At 40.7% G+C, this 23,645-nt stretch overlaps 1 protein-coding gene across 4 annotated transcripts in view; it reads right to left on the bottom strand.

Moving 5' to 3' along the window:
* mri (BTB/POZ domain-containing protein mrityu) overlaps positions 1-23,645 on the bottom strand; it is a 550,707-nt gene that overhangs the window by 220,714 nt on the left and 306,348 nt on the right. For 3 of the 4 annotated variants that reach the window (XM_071664898.1, XM_071664899.1, XM_071664897.1), the window contains 4 exons: positions 17,481-17,633; positions 14,552-14,675; positions 8,368-8,510; positions 8,003-8,220 (listed from right to left, as the gene is read on the bottom strand). In XM_071664898.1, coding sequence (XP_071520999.1) covers positions 8,003-8,220; positions 8,368-8,510; positions 14,552-14,675; positions 17,481-17,633 — 638 coding nt within the window. Of the gene's footprint in view, positions 1-8,002; positions 8,221-8,367; positions 8,511-14,551; positions 14,676-17,480; positions 17,634-20,669; positions 20,780-23,645 lie in introns of those variants that run through there. The other variant, XM_071664901.1, reaches the window with a different exon arrangement.

Raw genomic sequence — 23,645 nt, 5'->3', positions numbered from 1 at the left:
GGGTCGGATTTCACTCCCATAGCCAAACCCATTAATTTCTGAGGCCTTCTTCATACCTTCGAGAAGGAAACCAGATGGCCACGCCGGGCCATCAATCCAGCCCCACTCGACGCTCGGGCCTCCTGACCCAGGGCACTAGGTCAAATTGGGGGTCAACCTACGGCCTCCCATACAGTGTCGTCGCTGTCAGGACTTGAAGGTGGGACATCCAGGCAGATGTGGGACGAACCTAACCCCCTCTCAGCCAGTCAGCTGGTTCACGGATGACACCTTCTCCAATCACCGACGTACCAGTGGCCCTCCAGCCAAGTAGGAGTGGCACTTGGAGCCACCATCCTCCAATCCTCAGTGGGCCTTAGGCCCATGACCAATCAAGGGTGGCACTATAGGGTAACAAGGTGGGTCGAGGCATGGCTAGCTGTTCTTACCCTGCTGGTCCTTCAGTTAAAAGGCTCAGACGATCGTCTGGGACTCGATTCCTTCAGCAGACTCGAGCCCGCCAGCAAAGGTAATGTGAGCTTTCCCTGTCTCGAACCCTGTAGCCACCGCTGCCCCAGTTTGTAAGATGTTACTACTGTGTCACGATAGGTAGCTAAGTGTAACGATGTTGTTTACTGTGTCATGTCAGATCTAAGTGTAATGTTATCGAACAAATTGTTATAGAGGAAAGAGACCTCCTGGCTTGAAATCTTACCTGGAATGTTAACTAGTGTTAAATGTTAAATGCCTGATTTATGTGTTTGTCTTTGAACACCTGCATTCTTTCATTATAAGTAGAGTTAATGTAGTGCTGGTCTTTTAATTCAATCCCATAACTTCTGATCGTGTTATCCCGTTGTGAAACGTAACGAAGCTAGCATCCTTGCAGGAAGACGAGGACCAATAGATTACTCGTAACAAATATATGTTACTGGCGACCTTGTCCGAATATATTATATTTGAATTCGAAACAATATGTATGATTCACAAGTGTTCTATCATGAGTGTTTCCCACACACTCTACTAACTATTTACCACTCACCAAAGCTCTGTCAATGCACCCTAAAAATTCTCCCAAGAATACAGAGAATATATATGCTGTTTGTTAAAAGAATTCAAAAGACAACGATACCTTTCAAATTTACTCTGTCAACAAAGCCAAAAACTGTAGGACATACTCCAAGCAGTCAATTTGTGTGCAATCAACCTAATGGAAGGAGTGTGACTACTGTGCAGATGTGTAAATGGCAGTGCAACAGCCTGAGTGTACCTATCTCAAAGGTATAGGCCTCAAACCTACTTAATCTTGAAATATGGGAATTCTAGCTCACATAATTTTGTGTTATGTTTGGAGTTTCCAAAACAGAAAATATACTGTGTAAAATAATGTTTTTCTTGGAAACCTAATGTGCAGTGGAGTCATACAGTATGCTGACATGGTGCACATTATCTACATTATCTTCTGTCATCTTTCCTCCATTCTATACTGACCTTTATGATTCCTCATCTGATACCTCACCCTATCATTTCTAAGCAATCTTGCATGAAACCGATGCTATAGATAGGAAAAATACTGTGGTACAAAAAATGGCAAAAAGGATCTAAAGCCTAAAACTTTATACTTACAATCATAAGAATGAACAAGCTAAATTGATATATTTTTCATAACAATGTGCAATGGATTCATGCAGCAAGAGACCATGCCTAGCACCAAGGGCATGGCAATACGCCATTAACTTGTGTATAATGGATACCTTGAGCACCAAAATAAAAGATGAACTCCATGGTGTAGCAGTTAGCGTTGCTAACCATTACACATTCACAGGCTGCCCGAGGTTGAGTGCATAGGTTCGAATCCTGGTTGCGCCAGTTGGTCCACGGTCAACCCAGCTGTTCATCCTCCCCTAAGGGTTGGTTGATAAATTGGGTACCTGACTTAGGCTAGGGTATATATATACATATATATTAAATATACATATATTAAATATACATATATGATTTGGTAAACAGAGAAGAGGTAGTGAAAGCTTTGTGGAAGATGAAAGCCGGCAAGGCAGCAGGTTTGGATGATATTGCAGTGGAATTTATTAAAAAAAGGGGGTGACTGTATTGTTGACTGGTTGGTAAGGTTATTTAATGTATGTATGACTCATGGTGAGGTGCCTGAGTATTGGCGGAATGCGTGCATAGTGCCATTGTACAAAGGCAAAGGGGATAAGAGTGAGTGCTCAAATTACAGAGGTATAAGTTTGTTGAGTATTCCTGGTAAATTATATGGGAGGGTATTGATTGAGAGGGTGAAGGCATGTACAGAGCATCAGATTGGGGAAGAGCAGTGTGGTTTCAGAAGTGGTAGAGGATGTGTGGATCAGGTGTTTGCTTTGAAGAATGTATGTGAGAAATACTTAGAAAAGCAAATGGATTTGTATGTAGCATTTATGGATCTGGAGAAGGCATATGATAGAGTTGATAGAGATGCTCTGTGGAAGGTATTAAGAATATATGGTGTGGGAGGAAAGTTGTTAGAAGCAGTGAAAAGTTTTTATCGAGGATGTAAGGCACGTGTACGTGTAGGAAGAGAGGAAAGTGATTGGTTCTCAGTGAATGTAGGTTTGCGGCAGGGGTGTGTGATGTCTCCATGGTTGTTTAACTTGTTTATGGATGGGGTTGTTAAGGAGGTAAATGCAAGAGTTTTGGAAAGAGGGGCAAGTATGAAGTCTGTTGGGGATGAGAGAGCTTGGGAAGTGAGTCAGTTGTTGTTCGCTGATGATACAGCGCTGGTGGCTGATTCATGTGAGAAACTGCAGAAGCTGGTGACTGAGTTTGGTAAAGTGTGTGGAAGAAGAAAGTTAAGAGTAAATGTGAATAAGAGCAAGGTTATTAGGTACAGTAGGGTTGAGGGTCAAGTCAATTGGGAGGTGAGTTTGAATGGAGAAAAACTGGAGGAAGTGAAGTGTTTTAGATATCTGGGAGTGGATCTGGCAGTGGATGGAACCATGGAAGCGGAAGTGGATCATAGGGTGGGGGAGGAGGCGAATATTCTGGGGGCCTTGAAGAATGTGTGGAAGTCGAGAACATTATCTCGGAAAGCAAAAATAGGTATGTTTGAAGGAATAGTGGTTCCAACAATGTTGTATGGTTGCGAGGCGTGGGCTATGGATAGAGTTGTGCGAAGGAGGATGGATGTGCTGGAAATGAGATGTTTGAGGACAATGTGTGGTGTGAGGTGGTTTGATCGAGTGAGTAACGTAAGGGTAAGAGAGATGTGTGGAAATAAAAAGAGCGTGGTTGAGAGAGCAGAAGAGGGTGTTTTGAAGTGGTTTGGGCACATGGAGAGGATGAGTGAGGAAAGATTGACCAAGAGGATATATGTGTCGGAGGTGGAGGGAGCAAGGAGAAGAGGGAGACCAAATTGGAGGTGGAAAGATGGAGTGAAAAAGATTTTGTGTGATCAGGGCCTGAACATGCAGGAGGTTGAAAGGAGGGCAAGGAATAGAGTGAATTGGAGCGATGTGGTATACCGGGGTTGACGTGCTGTCAGTGGATTGAATCAAGGCATGTGAAGCGTCTGGGGTAAACCATGGAAAGCTGTGTAGGTATGTATATTTGCGTGTGTGGACGTATGTATATACATGTGTATGGGGGTGGGTTGGGCCATTTCTTTCGTCTGTTTCCTTGCGCTACCTCGCAAACGCGGGAGACCGACAAAGTATAAAAAAAAAAAAATATATATATATATATATATATATATATATATATATATATATATATATATATATATATATATATATATATATATATTTATATATATATATATATATATATATATATATATATATATATATATATATATATATATATATATATATATATATATATATATTTTCTTTTTCTTTTCTTTCAAACTATTCGCCATTTCCCGCATTAGCGAGGTAGCGTTAAGAACAGAGGACTGGGCCTTTGTGGGAATACCCTCACCTGGCCCCCTTCTCTGTTCCTTCTTTTGGAAAATTAAAAAAAAACGAGAGGGGAGGATTTCCAGCCCCCCGCTCCCTCCCCTTTTAGTCGCCTTCTACAACACGCAGGGAATACGTGGGAAGTATTCTTTCTCCCCTCTCCCAAGGGGAAAATATATATATATTTTTTTTTATTTATATTTATTTTGCTTTGTCGTTGTCTCCTGCGTTTGCGAGGTAGCGCAAGGAAACAGACGAAAGAATGGCCCAACCCGCCCACATACACATGTATATACATACACGTCCACACACGCAAATATACATACCTATACATCTCAATGTACACATATTTATACACACACAGACATATACATATATACACATGTGCATAATTCATACTGTCTGCCTTTATTTGTTCCCATTGCCACCTCGCCACACATGGAATAACAACCCCCTCCCCTCTCTTGTGTGCGAGGTAGCGCTAGGAAAAGACACCAAAGGCCCCATTCGTTCACACTCAGTCTCTAGCTGTCATGTAATAATGCACCGAAACCACAGTTCCCTTTCCACATCCAGGCCCCACACAACTTTCCATGGTTTACCCCAGACGCTTCACATGCCCTGGTTAAATCCATTGACAGCACGTCGACCCCGGTATACCACATCGTTCCGATTCACTCTATTCCTTGCACGCCTTTCACCCTCCTGCATGTTCAGGCCCTGATCACTCAAAATCTTTTTCACTCCATCTTTCCACCTCCAATTTGGTCTCCCACTTCTCCTCGTTCCCTCCACCTCTGACACATATATCCTCTTGGTCAATCTTTCCTCACTCATTCTCTCCATGTGACCAAACCATTTCAAAACACACTCTTCTGCTCCCTCAACCACACTCTTTTTATTTCCACACATCTCTCTTACCCTTACATTACTTAGTTGATCAAACCACCTCACACCACATACTGTCCTCAAACATCTCCTTTCCAGCACATCCACCCTCCTACGCACAACTCTATCCATAGCCCACGCCTCGCAACCATATACCATTGTTGGAACCACTATTCCTTCAAACATACCCATTTTTGTTTTCCGAGATAATGTTCTCGACTTACAAACATTCTTCAAGGCTCCCAGGATTCTCGCCCCCTCCCCCACCGTATGATTCACTTCCACTTACATGGTTCCATCCGCTGCCAGATCCACTCCCAGATATCTAAAACACTTTACTTCCTCCAGTTTTTCTCCATTCAAACTTACCTCCCAATTGACTTGACCCTCAACCCTACTGTACCTCATAACCTTGCTCTTATTCACATTTACTCTTAACTTTCTTCTTTCACACACTTTACCAAACTCAGTCACCAGCTTCTGCAGTTTCTCACATGAGTCAGCCACCAGTGCTGTATCATCAGCGAACAACAAACTGACTCACTTCCCGAGCTCTCTCATCCCCAACAGACTGCATACTTGCCCCTCTTTCCAAAACTCTTGCATTCACCTCCCTAACAACCCCATCCATAAACAAATTAAACAACCATGGAGACATCACACACCCCTGCCGCAAACCTACATTCACTGAGAACCAATCACTTTCCTCTCTTCCTACACGTACACATGCCTTACATCCTCGATAAAAACTTTTCACTGCTTCTAACAACTTGCCTCCCACACCATACATTCTTAATACCTTCCACAGAGCATCTCTATCAACTCTATCATATGCCTTCTCCAGTTCCATAAATGCTACATACAAATCCATTTACTTTTCTAAGTATTTCTCACACACATTCTTCAAAGCAAACACCTGATCCACACATCCTCTACCACTTCTGAAACCACACTGCTCTTCCCCAATCTGATGCTCTGTACATGCCTTCACCCTCTCAATCAATACACTCCCATATGATTTACCAGGAATACTCAACAAACTTATACCTCTGTAATTTGGGCACTCACTCTTATCCCCTTTGCCTTTGTACAATGGCACTATGCAAGCATTCTGCCAATCTTCAGGCACCTCCCCATGAATCATACATACATTAAATAACCTTACCAACCAGTCAACAATACAGTCACCCCCCTTTTTAATAAATTCCACTGCAATACCATCCAAACCCACTGCCTTGCCAGCTTTCATCCTCCGCAAAGCTTTTACTGCCTCTTCTCTGTTTACCAAATCATTTTCCCTAACCCTCTCACTTTGCACACCACATCGACCAAAACACCCTATATCTGCCACTCTTATCATCAAACACATTCAACAAACCTTCAAAATACTCACTCAATCTCCTTCTCACATCACCACTACTTGTTATCACCTCCCCATTAGCCACCTTCACTGAAGTTCCCATTTGTCTTACGCACTTTATTTACCTCCTTCCAAAATATCTTTTTATTCTCCCTAAAATTTAATGATACTCTCTCACCCCAACTCTCATTTGCCCTCTCTTTCACCTCTTGCACCTTTCTCTTGACCTCCTGCCTCTTTCTTTTATAAATCTGCCACTCATTTGCATTTTTCCCTGCAAAAATCGTCCAAATGCCTCTCTCTTCTCTTTCACTAATAATCTTACTTCTTCAGCCCACCACTCACTACCCTTTCTAATCAACCCACCTCCCACGCTTCTCATGCCACAAGTATCTTTTGCACAAGCCATCACTGCTTCCCTAAATACATCCCATTCCTCCCCCACTCCCCTTACCTCCTTTGTTCTCACCTTTTTCCATTCTGTACTCAGTCTCTCCTGGTACTTCCTCACACAAGTCACCTTCCCAAGCTCACTTACTCCCACCACTCTCTTCACCCCAACATTCACTCTTCTTTTCTGAAAACCCCTACAAATCTTCACCTTCGCCTCCACAAGATAATAATCAGACATCCCTCCAGTTGCACCTCTCAGCACATTAACATCCAAAAGTCTCTCTTTCACGTGCCTATCAATTAACACGTAATCCAATAACGCTCTCTGACCATCTCTCCTACTTACATACGTATACTTATGTATATCTCTCTTTTTAAACAAGGTATTCCCAATCACCAGTCCTTTTTCAGCACATAAATCTACAAGCTCTTCACCATTTCCATTTACAACACTGAACACCCCATGTATACCAATTATTCCCTCAACTACCACATTACTCACCTTTGCATTCAAATCACTCATCACTATAACCCGGTCTTGTGCATCAAAACCACTAACACACTCATTCAGCTGCTCCGAAAACACTTGCCTCTCATGATCTTTCTCCTCATGCCCAGGTGCATATGCACCAATAATCACCCATCTCTCTCCATCCACTTTCAGTTTTACCCATGCCAATCTAGAATTTACTTTCTTACACTCTATCACATACTCCCACAACTCCTGTTTCAGGAGTAGTGCTACTCCTTCCCTTGCTCTTGTCCTCTCACTAACCCCTGACTTTACTCCCAAGACATTCCCAAACCACTCTTCCCCTTTACCCTTGAGCTTCGTTTCACTCAGAGCTAAAACATCCAGGTTCCTTTCCTCAAACATACTACCTATCTCTCCTTTTTTCTCATCTTGGTTACATCCACACACATCTTGACACCCCAATCTGAGCTTTCGAGGAGGATGAGCACTCCCCGCGTGACTCCTTCTTCTGTTTCCCCTTTTAGAAAGTTAAAAAATACAAGGAGGGGTTTCTAGGCCCCCGCTCCCGTCCCCTTTAGTCGCCTTCGATGACACGTGAGGAATGTGTGGGAAGTATTCTTTCTTCCCTATCCCCAGGGATAAGTACTGGTTATAAGTACCTTAATAAAATGGGCAGATCTGCAGAATATACAAACAGCCATATTTCCCTCCTATGACTACTTTGCAATTTTGTGATGTTACAAATTCCCATTCAAGTAAGGAGCAAACCAGTGAATACAAGATGTCAGAAAAAAATACTAATTAAAAACTAAAGTTTAACATAATTTTCATCTGCAATCAAATACACATGAAAAGCAACACCATAACAAAATAAATTTCAGGAAGAATTTTGGTATAAGAATCTGCAGTTAAATAAACACATTTTCACAGAATAACAATCTATGAACCTACGTAAATTCTGGCATTTAATAGTATTGGCATCAAATGGAATGAGGAGGTAATCGCAGGCTTCCCGGAGCTCCTGCACACTGACAGATGGAGGGCAGCGAACTGTTCCACTCTTGTAGTAGTCTAAAACTGCACGAAATACAGCTGATGAAAGGCCTTCCGCTACCTCAAACTCGCCTCTTTCATTAGGGTGGGTAAACTCAAGACCTGATGAAAACATTCTGAAAAATTTAAACAAGTCAAAATAGTAAAACTTCAACACAAACTTACATAATATGAAAAATAAAATTCAGCCTCATTAACATAATACTTAATACCCAAAACATGACCAAAAGATTTCATAACAAATATTAGGGGCATCACCAAACCTTCCGAGCATTGTGTTGGGATGAGCGGTGAATATAGCAGGGTCAACAATAAAACGCGTGCCCTCCACCACCAGTGTAACACGGTCATCACTGGACGGAGGTGGGCCAGTTTCCTTGGTATGCTGGCATTGGTGCGTAGGTGCCTACACAAACATAGAGAGAATGAAAGGTAACTCTCCAAATGAATGGAACAGTGTTACAAACATGAATACAGATCAAAGGAATCAATGAAACCCAAGATGACACCTTAGATTTACAACTAATAAAAGCAAATAATATTTGTACAAAACTGTGATTGTACTTGGGATAAAAATCGTTTGCAACGTAGGAGAGATCTGTTCCATGGTGAAATACAGAGCTAAGAGGGAATTTTTTGTTGGAACAATTCTTTTTCTTTTCAATTTCTTCAACTGTATGACTTATCATCCAGACAGATAACATTCCTCTTCTTGTTCTTTTTTTTTCCTGAACCACTAAACTATAAAATGGGTTGAGTATCCCTTAACCAAAATGCCCGGGACCAGAAATGTTTCAAATTTTGGAAGTTTTCAGATTTTGGAATATTTGCATATACATAATGAGATATCTTGGGGATGGGACCCAAGTCGAAACACAAAATCCATTTATGCTTCATATACACTTCAAACACATAGCCTGAAGGTAATTCATACAATATCTTTAATCATTTTGTGCATAAAACAAAGTTTGTGTAACACTGAATCATCAGAAAGCTAAGGTGTCACAACCTCAGCCACCCATGTGGACAATATGTGGTTGTCTGGCATCACCTTCATTCCTGACTCTGAATCCATAAGCTACTGACAAGTAATAATTTTCTTGCACTTATTCACACATGAGTACTTAATGGTAAAAAAAATATGAAATACCATTAATACTGGTTGCATCTCTCTAATCCAGCACTCAGTGGTCCAGTAAATGCCAGTGTCTGACACATTCTGAATGTGCTGCCATTAGTTTGTGGATCTGCCACCGGGGTGGTGCAGTCAGCAGCGCTAAGGCACCAAAACCTGTTAACACTGCAGCCGAGCTAATCAACAGCCCTGTTAATTTCTTATATTCAGTTTTTTGCTGAAAATGAAGGCCAGAAAAGTTTAAAGTTCTGGAAAACTTTGAAAGGTGCCAGGAGTACATAACTAGAAAGTGCACTTATAAAGAGGTTTAAGCTCCCGTGTAATAAAGGTGTAAGTATCTCTGGGGAGATGCTTTTCAAGCAGGCCAAAGTTTTTCACTGAGAACTAAAGCTAGACAATGACTGTGAATATTCACAAGAAAGGTTTTACAAGTTTAAAAGAAGACATGGAATTTCAGGACAAAGTGAGTGCGGTGAAAAGCGCAGTGCTGACATGGAAGCTTATAGTGTACGGTCATATTAAAAGAATCAATATAAACTTCAATTCTCTATTAAACAACCAACAGCAATATGTTTAGGGTGAGAGACAGAGTGTAAAAACCAGCTGCCTTGCTGGGACTGACAGCGTGGGCTGGCTGCCTTGACCATAACAATAAAACAGCAATAGTAACAAGAGTTGATAAAAGCCAACTACCAACCTATGGTCATTTGTTACATTAACTACCGATCACAAAGCTGCGACAAAGTTTGCGGATGAATTTGCACAGCCAGCAGTAGCAAAAAATTTAGCCCCAGAAAAAGTGTATAATGCTGATGATTCTGCCCTGCATTGGTGTTTTATGCCACAAAAAACCCTTGCACAAGATACTGAGGAGTCTCCATCTGGGGGTACTTTTGATGTAATCTGATTTAACAGTAAAAATCTTATTAGGAATCATTAATGGCTGCACCACTTCCTGTTTTAAGCTTAGTTTTATCTTTGATAACACAGCAATATTTATGTGGAATGAGCTGGCAGGAATAGGGGTCTGGCATATGTTTACATAGGGGGTTCTCTTAGGAGTCAATTTCTGTTTTCCTGCATTTTCCATAGTCTGGCAATGGCCAAGTCCAAGGTTACTGAATTAAAGAGATTCAACCTGTACAATGGAAAAAATAGTGTGCTTAGGGTAACTAAACAGCACAGTAGCATCAGCAGAATACCTGTATTAGCTATTAAACAATAACAACAACAAACAACTACAGATTTCAGTTTCCAACAATGATGCTGTGTTCTGATTAAATGGTTACAGTACACTGTATTCTATTTTTCAGATTTTATTTGAGATACAAAAACAAGTAAGCATTTATGATAATTACAGGTGGCTGTAAATTTAATGAAAACTAACTGGGAGTGGATGAAGATAAGAAATGTGGCAGTTGAGGGTATAACATGGGAGCAAGGGGTATTCAGTGTTATGAATGGAAATATTGAAGAGCTTATAGAGTTGTGTGCTCAAAAAAGACTGGTGATTGGGAATACCCTGCTTAAAAAGAAGGATATACTCAAGTACACATATGTGAGAAGCAGAGATGGTCAATGGGTGTTATAAGATTACATATTGATTGACAGGCATGTAGGAGAGAGACTTTTGGATGTAAATGTGCTCAGAGGGTCAGCTGGTGGGATGTCTTGTCTTGTGGGGGTGAGGGAAAGATTTGTAAGGCTATTCAAAAAGAGGACACAATGTTGGGGAGAAGAGAGTGGTGAGAGCAAGTGTGCTTGGAAAGGAGAACTGTGAGAAGAACTACCAGTAAATATTTACTGTACAATGGCAAAAGGTGAAAGTAAATGAAAAGAGGGGAGTGGGTGAAGAATGGGAGGCATCTAGGGAAGCAGTGATGGCATGTGCAAAAGATGCACATGACATGAGAAAGGTGGGACGAAGGCAGACTAGAAAGAGTATTGAGTGGTGGGGTGAAGAAGTAAAGCTGCTGGAGAATAAGAAAAGAGAGGCATCTGGACAGTACTTACAGGGAAGGGGTGCAAATGATTGGGAAATGTATAAGAGAAAGTGGCAAGAGGTCAAGAGGAAGGTGCAGAGGTTAAAAAAGAGGGCAAATGAGAGCTGGGGTGAAAGAGGATCATTAACTTTGGGTAGAATAAAAAGATGTTTTGGAAGGAGGTAAATATCGTGTGAAAGACAAGAGAACAAATGGGAAAAGTGGTGATGGGAACAAAAGAAGTAATAACAGATAGCAATGAAGTGAGAAACAGATGAGGCGATCATTTTGAAGGCTTGTGTTTAATGACAGAGTGGTAGATGTAGGGTGTTTTGGCAGAGGTGGTATGTGAAGTGAGAGAGTCATGGGGAATGGTTTGGTGAGGAAAGAAGTGGTGAAAAATTTGCACAAGGTGAAATGCAGCAAGGCAGTGGGAGTGGATGATTTTGTAGTTGAATTTGTTAAGAATGGAGTGACTGTGTAGCTGACTGGTTGGTAAGGATATTCATTGAAAGTATGGATCATGGTGAGGTGCCTAAGGATTGTCAGAATTCATGTATAGTGCCAAAATATACAGGCAAAGGAGAAAGAGATGTACTCAAACTACAGAGAAATAATTTTGTAGGTTATACCTGGAAAATTGTATGGGAGAGTACTGACTGAGAGGGTGAAGGCATGTACAGAGCATCAGATGGGGGAAGAGTACGTAGTGTGGTTTCAGAAGTAGTAGAGAATGTGTGGATCAGGTGTTTGCTTTGAAGAATACGTGGGAGAAATACTTAGAATAACAGATGGATTTGTATGAAGCATTCATGGGTCTAGAGAAGGTACATGCTAGGTTTGACAGAGATGCTTTGTGGAAGGTCTTAAGAGTATATAGTGAGGGAGGTAAGCTGCTAGAAGCAGTGAAAAGTTTTTATCAAGGATGTAAGGCATGTGTACGAGTAGGGAGAGAGGAGAGTGACTGGTTCCCAGTGAAGGTTGGTTTGTGGCAAGGGTGTGTGATGTCCCCATAGTTGTTAAAATTTGTTTATGGATGGAGTGCTTAGGGTGCTAAATGCAAGAGTTTTGGAGAGAAGGGCAAGTATGCACTCTGTTGGGTATGAGAGGGCCTGGGAAAAGAGTCAGTTGCTGTTTGCTGAAGATACAGCACTGGTGGCTGATTTGAATGAGAAACAGAAGAAGTTGGTATCTGAGTTTGGAAAAAATGTCGGAAAAAAAGTGTCAAAGGAAGAAGTTGTGAGTAAATGTAAATAAGTGCAAAGTTATGAGGTTCAGCAAGGTTGAGGGGCAAGTTAGTTGGGATATAAGTTTGAACGGAGAAAAATTGGGGATGTGAAGTGTTTTAGATATCTGAGTGGACTTAGCAGCGCATGGAACCATGGAAGTGGAGCGAGTCACAGTGTTAGATTTTCAACTTTTATAAAGAGTAAAGATGGCCACCAACCAAAATGGGTGTCTATATACAACATGTGCTCTGATTACAAGAAATGGTATACAGAACAGATTAAAAAACATGTCACTTTTAATGGCATACATAACTAATAATGATTAATAATAATCTATTAATAGTATTTTCAATGATTTCAATGCGAATTCTAAATTAAAAGAAAGTTAGGTTTCAATTGTAAATGACTAAATTTACAGAAAACCTCAGTAATCAGAAAAGCTTTTGAAGGGATCATCCATTCCACATAAAATTTTTGGTTATTCGAGGGTCTTTTGATACATCGAATAATTCTCAGAGTGGAATTTTCAAACATAATTTACATATATATAAATATTATACAAACAGAAAATATTGATATTTATATATTTATCTATTTTACTTTGTCGCTGTCTCCCGCGTTTGCGAGGTAGCGCAAGGAAACAGACGAAAGAAATGGCCCAACCCACCCCTATACACATGTATATACACACACGTCCACACACGCAAATATACATACCTATACATCTCAATGTACACATATATATACACACACAGACACATACAAATATACCCATGCACACAATTCACACTGTCTGCCTTTGTTCATTCCCATCGCCACCTCGCCACACATGGAATACCATCCCCCTCCCCCCTCATGTGTGCGGGGTAGCACTAGGAAAAGACAACAAAGGCCTCATTCGTTCACACTCAGTCTCCAGCTGTCATGCAATAATGCCCGAAACCACAGATCCCCCTCCACATCCAGGCCCCACACAGCTTTCCATGGTTTACCCCAGACGCTTCACATGCCTTGATTCAATCCACTGACAGCACGTCAACCCCGGTATACCACATCAATCCAATTCACTCTATTCCTTGCCCTCCTTTCACCCTCCTGCATGCTCAGGCCCCGATCACACAAAATCTTTTTCACTCCATCTTTCCACCTCCAATTTGGTCTCCCTCTTCTCCTCGTTCCCTCCACCTCCGACACATATATTCTCTTGGTCAATCTTTCGTCACTCATTCTCTCCATGTGCCCAAACCATTTCAAAACACCCTCTTCTGCTCTCTCAACCACGCTCTTTTTATTTCCACACATCTCTCTTACCCTTACATTACTTACTCGATCAAACCACCTCACACCACACATTGTCCTCAAACATCTCATTTCCAGCACATCCACCCTCCTGCGCACAACTCTATCCATAGCCCACGCCTTGCAACCATACAACATTGTTGGAACCACTATTCCTTCAAACATACCCATTTTTGCTTTCCGAGATAATGTTCTCGACTTCCACACATTCTTCAAGGCTCCCAGGATTTTCGCCCCCTCACCCACCCTATGATTCACTTTCGCTTCCATAGTTCCATCCGCTGCCAGATCCACTCCCAGATATCTAAAAATATTGATATAAGTAAGTATATAAGCAAATGACATTAAAATCCTTCATAAGTGTCACCTTGCACTCACCCTTAGCCAGCTCCTACCACAACTCCCATCTTTTCAAGGCTTAAAATGTTCCTCTTGCACTACCTGCAAGATGTAGATGGCATGAAGGACCTGTTAGGCAATTGCTGATGAAAGGGGCCACTGTCCACAATACCAATCCAAGGTGCACAAAATATACAAATGTGTAAGACCAGCGTATGAAACCATGCCAGAAGAAACATGGGTGATGGTAAACAATCAGCAGTACCATAAAACGCTGGGTGATGAGTACATTAACTGCTGGGGCGTTGAGCACATGCAGTTTGAAATATCATTAAGTATCCTTTTTAATTTTCTATATGCTTTCAAATAACAGAGGATTCCCAACCAGAAAGAATAACGTACTTTGTCTGGAACATTTTGTGGGCTTTAATCACAGACAACAGAGGGTCAAAAAAAAACCTACTTGGGGTGCAGGGCGAGTTCCATACACATGTGGTGATGGATGAGGGGAGGCGTGGGGAGAAGAATCCTCATGTGATGATGAGTGACCCAGTGAGCCTCTCTGCACAACTCCACGACTCCTCACACTAACAAATATAAAAGTCATTTAATAAACAATACACAGTTACTGTACCTCATGAAAACTAAAAACTATAAGTAGGGAACAGAGTAAAAAAGTGATTTCTAGATGAAATTTCTTAAAAAACACAAAAAAATATGCTACAGTTTAACACATTAAAAATCTAAATTCTAAAAGTAGATTTCCTTTGTACTGACATGTAAAACCAAGTTTTAATTTGATTACAAAAGCCACATGAATAGTGAGACTGTACGTGGTCTTAGGATCATCCTTAACACCTGGCAGTTTATAAACCTAAGGCCCAAAATTCCAACCAGTCAATTTTATAATTGCTATATAATAATGAATGAAGCAAAGATTACCATTTTAATATAATCATATCCTGATAAGAAAAAACAAAGTATCTTACTAACTTCACTCCAAAGTGACTAACAGAATGCAAATAAAAATGAGGTACTAATTCAACTTAGCAAATTCATTACTACTCGTCTCGACTGAGCTTTTTATGTTGTCAAGATGTAATAAAATCATCATAAAAAATATTACTCCTATCAAATAAAGGAGATATTAAAAAATACTACTATTCATAGAGGATTACATTCAACAGATCCTACTGTAATCCTATCAATGAAGTGGAGAATTATTAATAATATATTTAAGTTTGTATCACTGTGATGCATTATTAGTGTATCATAAACCTTTACTTGTTCATTAGATCATAAAATAATCTACATGGCATTTAAACCCTTATTGCACTAACAAATTTTTTGAAGTTCAACTTATCAGATATAAGAGTGCCAACCTCACCCATGGCAACATCATAACTATATTTTGTCAAATGTCACATTTTTTTCTAATCAACCACATAGTAGCTACAATTCACTGATACATTTATCATATAATTTTCCCTTAATGGAAATAATTACAGAACTTCATGCCACATCATGGATGTAAGATACTGTCTTTTTAGATTCTAAATTTATTGCCTTGGTATGTGTTTTGGTTTTGGAACTCTACACAGCAACTTGCTTAGTTTCTAATTTTACAACTTTGAACACATCATAACATCTATAAAGTAAAATACAACATAATGATTAATCAAATTCACATTATGAATTAGTTACATGATCATACACCTGATGCATTACCTACTGTTCCTAGTAATACCTGTGGGGTTGCACAAAAAATTTTTGAAGGTAAGGGGTCATTTAGCATGCTACTTCAGAGGGGAATCTCTACAACTGCATACAGACTAGATGATGTGCCTTGATACATTTGTACAATCCACTCTAACTTTGCATCCTGAGGCCATTACTGCTGTAGTCTGAAGCATTAGCTACTGTACTTCCAAGTAAAAGACAAGTACATAGACTAGTGCCAATCTAGCTTGAGTGAATGCACAAAATTCTCATCTGATAAATAGACATTCCATCTCATAAGCCATTACTGACAAGCAGAGATGTGAATGACCAAAGAACTAAGGAAAGAAGTTGTACCAGGACAGTAAAGCCCATAAATGTACTGATTATCAAAAGGTCACATGTAATGCAAGACAACCTACACTAATGTACTCAGATAAAACTACTATATCTCTGACGTCTGTTCCAATTGGAACTCCCTCAAAGGTATGGCCATGGCAACAGTGTCCATAACCAGAGGACTCCAATCCTGCTTCTTAGCCTTTATGCCTCACCCTTAACAGGCCTTAAGCTCCTAACCAATATTCCTAATAACTATTTCCATATAATGCTCCTACCTACTACTTCTACCTAATGTTTTTACCTAATGCTCCTGCCTACATCTGCCTACCCCACCATTTTGCCAAAAGGCAGGGTTAGCACATAGAGCTCACCACAGAAAAGTTTAGTTATGAAGAATAAGTGCTGTCAAGTGTTACATATGATAAGAAGAGATTGTTTGTGGACAGAATGCCAGTAGTCCACATGTGAGTGAGGCAAAAAGAAAAGACAGCTACCTCAGTAAACAGATGTCACTAACACTCCCGATACCCAGGCAAGTAGTACTGGTAATATACCTCCCTGGTCGGTGTCTGCCTATCAACTACTACCTGCCAAGTCACAATATAAAACTCAATTCAACGTTACCAAAAAGAAACAAAATAAGTATTGTACTATGTAGAATCTATGGTCACAAGGAGAGAATGAGTGAGGAAAGATTGACCAAGAGGATATATGTGTCGGAGGTGGAGGGAACGAGGAGAAGTGGGAGACCAAATTGGAGGTGGAAAGATGGAGTGAAAAAGATTTTGTGTGATCGGGGCCTGAACATGCAGGAGGGTGAAAGGAGGGCAAGGAATAGAGTGAATTGGATCGATGTGGTATACCGGGGTTGACATGCTGTCAGTGGATTGAATCAGGGCATGTAAAGCATCTGGGGTAAACCATGGAAAGCTGTGTAGGTATGTATATTTGCGTGTGTGGACGTATGTATATACATGTGTATGGGGGTGGGTTGGGCCATTTCTTTCGTCTGTTTCCTTGCGCTACCTCGCAAACGCGGGAGATAGCGGCAAAAAAAAAAAAGAAAAAAAGAATCTAAACAGGCAGGTCAGAATTTATCCTAAAAAATTGAAAGTCTGACATGAATTCCATAAATATAATATGTTAATGTTTCTTATTAACAGTTCACCTGATCCACCACCATTACAAATGGTCTGTTTTTATCAAGATGATTAATTGCTTGCTAGAAAGTCCTTTGATTAATAGAAGATTTAGACTTAAAGGCTTAAAAATGACCTGTTAATGGAGCTGCTGACCGAGAGATAAGCTGGTGTAACTTATACTTAACCTACCCTGATCTATGTTGGTGGGTCATCTTTGGTATGGCAGATTCGTGGTGGTGTGACCTGGAGGAATTTCCGTGACCGTGGTGAGCAACTGATACTGATCCGCCTGACTCCCCACGCTGCACTAAGCATGACTTGGGCTTGGGCGATGAGCTGTATCTGTAGAAAATAATGTAGACTTTCAAATATAGCCCAATATCATTTTCCAAGAAGAATTCACAGAAATATCAAGATGGCAAGTATTAAAAGTTATTACAATCAAACCCATCACCAACCCCATAAGCCCACTGTATACTGAAAAATTACTCTTCATTGTACACATATAAAAGTATCTACAATGATACTATCGATACCCTAAAAACTCATCAGAAAACTACCAGCAACCATGAATTTTCATGCAGAGAACCTTGATCAAATACAAAACACTTCCTAACAATTCATCATCAAATTGCCAAGGATCAATGAAGTCCTTTCCACCGACCACCTGACAGCTGCACATCTGAATAATTCTATTAACATGGCTATGCCACATCCAACTTTCCATCATCCTTTTCTATTTCCCCATTCTTCTGTAACTTAGGTAACCCTGCCAGCCTGCCCTGGTGATACTGTTCCCTGTGCCAGCACTGCTGACATGCTAGCTATTTTATGTCCCAAAGGGTCCTCCGCCATCATTACTTACACCTCCCATGCCACTACTAAAATTCATTATTCCAGCTATCCATTCTAAGGTGTGTCTCTCCTTCCACGATAACCTTCCTACTGCTGTGCCATTAGCTCAAAGGTTATCCTCTCTTGCCACTATTCTTCATAATGAACAGAGACTTCCTTAAGGCTCTTCAGCAAGGGTCACTCATCCTCCTACAACCCTTCCACTTTCACCTCTAGGCATTAGGTATGACCACAGTGGTAATGACTTCAAACAAGATACCTACACACAGTGCTGCAGCCACACTTTTCAGCCTACTGCACTTTGATTCTCAGTCTCAGGTGCTAACTATCTCGGAGGGCTAGGGAAAGCACTTGTAGCATTACTTCCCAAGAAAACACAAATGTCCTGATTAATAACTCTGATAATGACCTAATGTCCAATAGCTTGACCAAACCTTCCACCTGCTGTTGTAATCCAGTTGCCTTAACTTTAACGACATATGACCTTGCCTGACCTCTCTCCACGTGGCAAGGAGGTGGGATACCATGGATTTCACATCCAAGGTTCCCCTGTATCTAGGCTCCTCCCACCAGTCAACATCCTCCCTTACCGCTTTTGGTATAGGAGTCAATTGACACACAATGTGGTTGACTGCTATTGGCATCATTTTTTTTTTTTTTCTTTTTTTGCTTTGTCGCTGTCTCCTGCGTTTGCGAGGTAGCGCAAGGAAACAGACGAAAGAAATGGCCCAACCCACCCCCATACACATGTATATACATACACGTCCACACACGCAAATATACATACCTACACAGCTTTCCATGGTTTACCCCAGACACTTCACATGCCCTGATTCAATCCACTGACAGCACGTCAACCCCGGTATACCACATCGATCCAATTCACTCTATTCCTTGCCCTCCTTTCACCCTCCTGCATGTTCAGGCCCCGATCACACAAAATCTTTTTCACTCCATCTTTCCACCTCCAATTTGGTCTCCCACTTCTCCTCGTTCCCTCCACCTCCGACACATATATCCTCTTGGTCAATCTTTCCTCACTCATTCTCTCCATGTGCCCAAACCATTTCAAAACACCCTCTTCTGCTCTCTCAACCACACTCTTTTTATTTCCACACATCTCTCTTACCCTTACGTTACTTACTCCATCAAACCACCTCACACCACACATTGTCCTCAAACATCTCATTTCCAGCACATCCACCCTCCTGCGCACAACTCTATCCATAGCCCACGCCTCGCAACCATACAAAATTGTTGGAACCACTATTCCAACATACCCATTTTTGCTTTTCAAGATAATGTTCTCGACTTCCACACATTCTTCAAGGCTCCCAAGATTTTCGCCCCCTCCCCCACCCTATGACCCACTTCCGCTTCCATGGTTCCATCCGCTGCCAGATCCACTCCCAGATATCTAAAACACTTTACTTCCTCCAGTTTTTCTCCATTCAAACTTACCTCCCAATTGACTTGACCCTCAACCCTACTGTACCTAATAACCTTGCTCTTATTCACATTTACTCTTAACTTTCTTCTTTCACACACTTTACCAAACTCAGTCACCAGCTTCTGCAGTTTCTCACATGAATCAGCTATCAGTGCTGTATCATCAGTGAACAACAACTGACTCACTTCCCAAGCTCTCTCATCCACAACAGACTTCATACTTGCCCCTCTTTCCAAAACTCTTGCATTCACCTCCCTAACAATCCCATCCATAAACAAATTAAACAACCATGGAGACATCACACACCCCTGCCGCAAACTTACATTCACTGAGAACCAATCACTTTCCTCTCTTCCTACACGTACACATGCCTTACATCCTCGATAAAAACTTTTCACTGCTTCTAACAACTTGCCTCCCACACCATATATTCTTAATACCTTCCACAAAGCATCTCTATCAACTCTATCATATGCCTTCTCCAGATCCATAAATGCTACATACAAATCCATTTGCTTTTCTAAGTATTGCTCACATACATTCTTCAAAGCAAACACCTGATCCACACATCCTCTACCACTTCTGAAACCACACTGCTCTTCCCCAATCTGATGCTCTGTACATGCCCTCACCCTCTCAATCAATACCCTCCCATAAAATTTACCAGGAATACTCAACAAACTTATACCTCTGAAATTTGAGCACTCACTCTTATCCCTTTGCCTTTGTACAATGGCACTATGCACGCATTCCGCCAATCCTCAGGCACCTCACCATGAGTCATACATACATTAAATAACCTTACCAACCAGTCAATAATACAGTCACCCCCTTTTTTAATAAATTCCACTGCAATACCATCCAAACCTGCTGCCTTGCCGGCTTTCATCTTCCGCAAAGCTTTTACTACCTCTTCTCTGTTTACAAAATCATTTTCCCTAACCCTCTCACTTTGCACACCACCTCGACCAAAACACCCTATATCTGCCACTCTATCATCAAACACATTCAACAAACCTTCAAAATACTATCTATATCAAGTATTTCTGCAGCAAAATGAATTCTAAACACACTTAGTTCTGTTCGCTTGCCAAAGATGGCAATCCACACAAAGGATAAGTCAGTGGAGCAGCGTATCTGCCTGTAGGCTTCAGTACCTCATGAGTGCCCATGGTAGAACACCGTTTCTGGAAAAAAAAAAAAAAAAACTGACATCTAGCACCAACTACTGTACCCCTGCTGCCCTTACTTAGGATTAACCAATCCAGTAAGAAATTATTTTTCCTAAACAGGGAATGAATAAGTTCTACCTCAGAAAATATTCTTTTTTTCTATTGTTGTGCATATATCCATTTTCTTCTGTGGGGGTGGGGGAAACGAGAAAGCTGCAAAAGTATTAATCCCCCATGTGAAACACATTGCTAGTTCTGTTGACTGGCCACAGATGGCAAACCATGCAAAGGATGTCACTTGAGCTGCCTGTGAACTTCAGGAACTCACGAGTGACAATGGTGGAGCATCTTTTGGGACTTGCTGCGTGCTGCCCTTAATTAGGATTAAACGATCCAGTAATATCTTTCTATACCGGGGACGGTTGTCTTACGAAAAATAAGGTTTTTATCATTTTTGTGCACCTACCTATATAGAGATCTTTATTTTGCATTGTGGAGGGGCGGGTGAAGGTGAAACAAAAGTGTTAACCCTCAAGGATACAACTATCCATGAACCTGGCTACCATGAACACACAGGTAACACTCTGGCATGAAGTGGACCAGCCTCCCATACATACTGTATATAGACTCTCAAATCTGCATCAATCAAGCTGTCAGTCAGTCAGTCAAAAGGTTGAACGAAATGGAAGCAAAACATTTTGATACTAAAAAAGATGTTTAGTACAATGAAATATCATCTTCCCACCACAAAACACACGCATAACAATAACAACCAATAAATATTCAAACATCAATTTATGGCTGAAAGATGATCAACAGATGAAATTTAAGACGACATTAATCCTCGAGTATGACAACTTAACAATGGTTAACGTCATCTGAAAAATCACCGTGCTCTTGGGGTTAAGTAGATATATTGAAAGGGTTAAAGGTCATGTTCCTTTTAATATGACCATATGGACCATATGACCATACATGGGCCAGTCGTCTGAGAACCCTGACCTGCTGAATGACTTTTTTAAGGCAGTCGAGACAGTATACTTTTAATCCTGATTTACCGGTCCGTTAATGTTGCACTTTCTGGATATACCTGGAATGTGCATGTGGAGTGAAAACATAAAGATGATACCTCATAACCGTGCGTTTAAGAGTATCGTTCACAAACCCTAAATTTGCCTTTCACCTTTCTATAAATGGCCCACTTTTAACTAGTAACCAACAACTAGACACAGGCCGATAGCAACATCGCTTGCACTTGGATATAAGTTATATTGGAAAGTGCAAACAGGAACATTGGAAACAACGCGTCGGTTAAAAACTCAAGCCAACAACGCCTTCATGCAAAACTGGTACTACAGATAAATTTTATTTTCTCAGAACTAAACATGAGAATCTCTCTCTGGGTTTCCTCCTTGAAGATACAAGGGCTTGATAAAGGATTTGACAATATTAGGACCAATACTATACTAAGGTTACTTAATTTCCTTACCTCGATATTAAACTGGGAATTCCAAATCCCAATGCTAGATTTAAACCATATCCTCAATCAGCTGAGATTTCCTTCTGTAACTTTTCATTTCGCTCCCACACAATACTGAATCTCTTATTCTACGTAAAATACTGAGATGTATGCATTCCTATACTGGCATACATTCTTATAGGTAAATTATCTCCCAGTCTGGTTGAAGGGTCAAGTTAAACTTCGAATATTAGCGAAACACATATGAAAGACAATTACTCTGACTAAATAATGCTATCGTCATATGACTTCTCTTAGAAATCTTCGGGGTAGACATTTTTTTTCTTGTTTATAAAATGATCTGAATTTTGACTATAGGCTACAACCAGCTTCCGCACGTCTCCTGCTAATGCTATAAGTAAATGGCAACCAAAAGTTACTAAATAATCAATGCAAATACGTGATGCACTCTCAAGGGTCCCACGAACTACGGAACACCCGAGTTTGGTAAGGACATGAACAATCGCATGGAGACAAGCCAACTTTGTTATCATTACAATTGTCAAAAGTGCTCACATGTTCTTCCCAATCTCGGTGATAATGATACGGTAACGTCAAAAGAAACCAGTATGGACTTTGGAGAGCTTTCACTGACTGAGGCGGCTTGTTATGTAGATACCTTTTCATATTGTCTTCTTGATGTGCAAATTTCAACATCTATCTCAGTAAAAGAGCACGTGCAATTCCTTTCATACCTTTGTGGCTGACATACATTTTGTTAGTCATAAAGGATACCATTATTTGCTGGAATGTTTCTTTCTTAAAAGAACGGCGGAAACGAAGGCGAAGAACGGGTATAGACATTAAACATTTACTGCAGAAAAAATATTCTTTGAAGAACGTGATTTAAGCCGAATAACTTTTAAAAATAAACATAAAAACGGCACAAATTACAGTGGCTATGAAAAGACTCGGAGGAAACACACAAAAATCCAGGTAATACCCGGCCAACGCGCCAATACCCACAATCCCCAGCAAATCTGGCGCGCGCGGCAATGTTGTGAAATGGGAGACGGTAGAGGCAGGCCACGGGAAGAGATTGCTTAATAAAGGCTGTAGCAGGCCATGACTTCCCCATTGCGTTCCATGTTTCCTTTACCAGCATGGCTACTTTATACTGACCTGAATTCCTGCACCCACATATCTATCATTCCTACCAAGGGCTTTAAGGTTTGGCAAACATTCAATCGTATTCCATGTTTTGGGACGAAAATGGGATACATGCATTTCTGCGTATTTACTAAAGAATAATACAAACAACCCTTCTTGATACAAGAAATGAACCGATATACAACAGTCCTGACCAATAAGGATAAAAAAAAACAAAAAAAAACGGACCCCTCGTGTTTTCGGAAGAA

This window comes from Panulirus ornatus, chromosome 9, assembly GCF_036320965.1.
Source record: "Panulirus ornatus isolate Po-2019 chromosome 9, ASM3632096v1, whole genome shotgun sequence".
In the NCBI taxonomy this organism is placed as follows: domain Eukaryota; kingdom Metazoa; phylum Arthropoda; class Malacostraca; order Decapoda; family Palinuridae; genus Panulirus; species Panulirus ornatus.
This window is presented reverse-complemented; position numbering and strand designations above follow the sequence as displayed.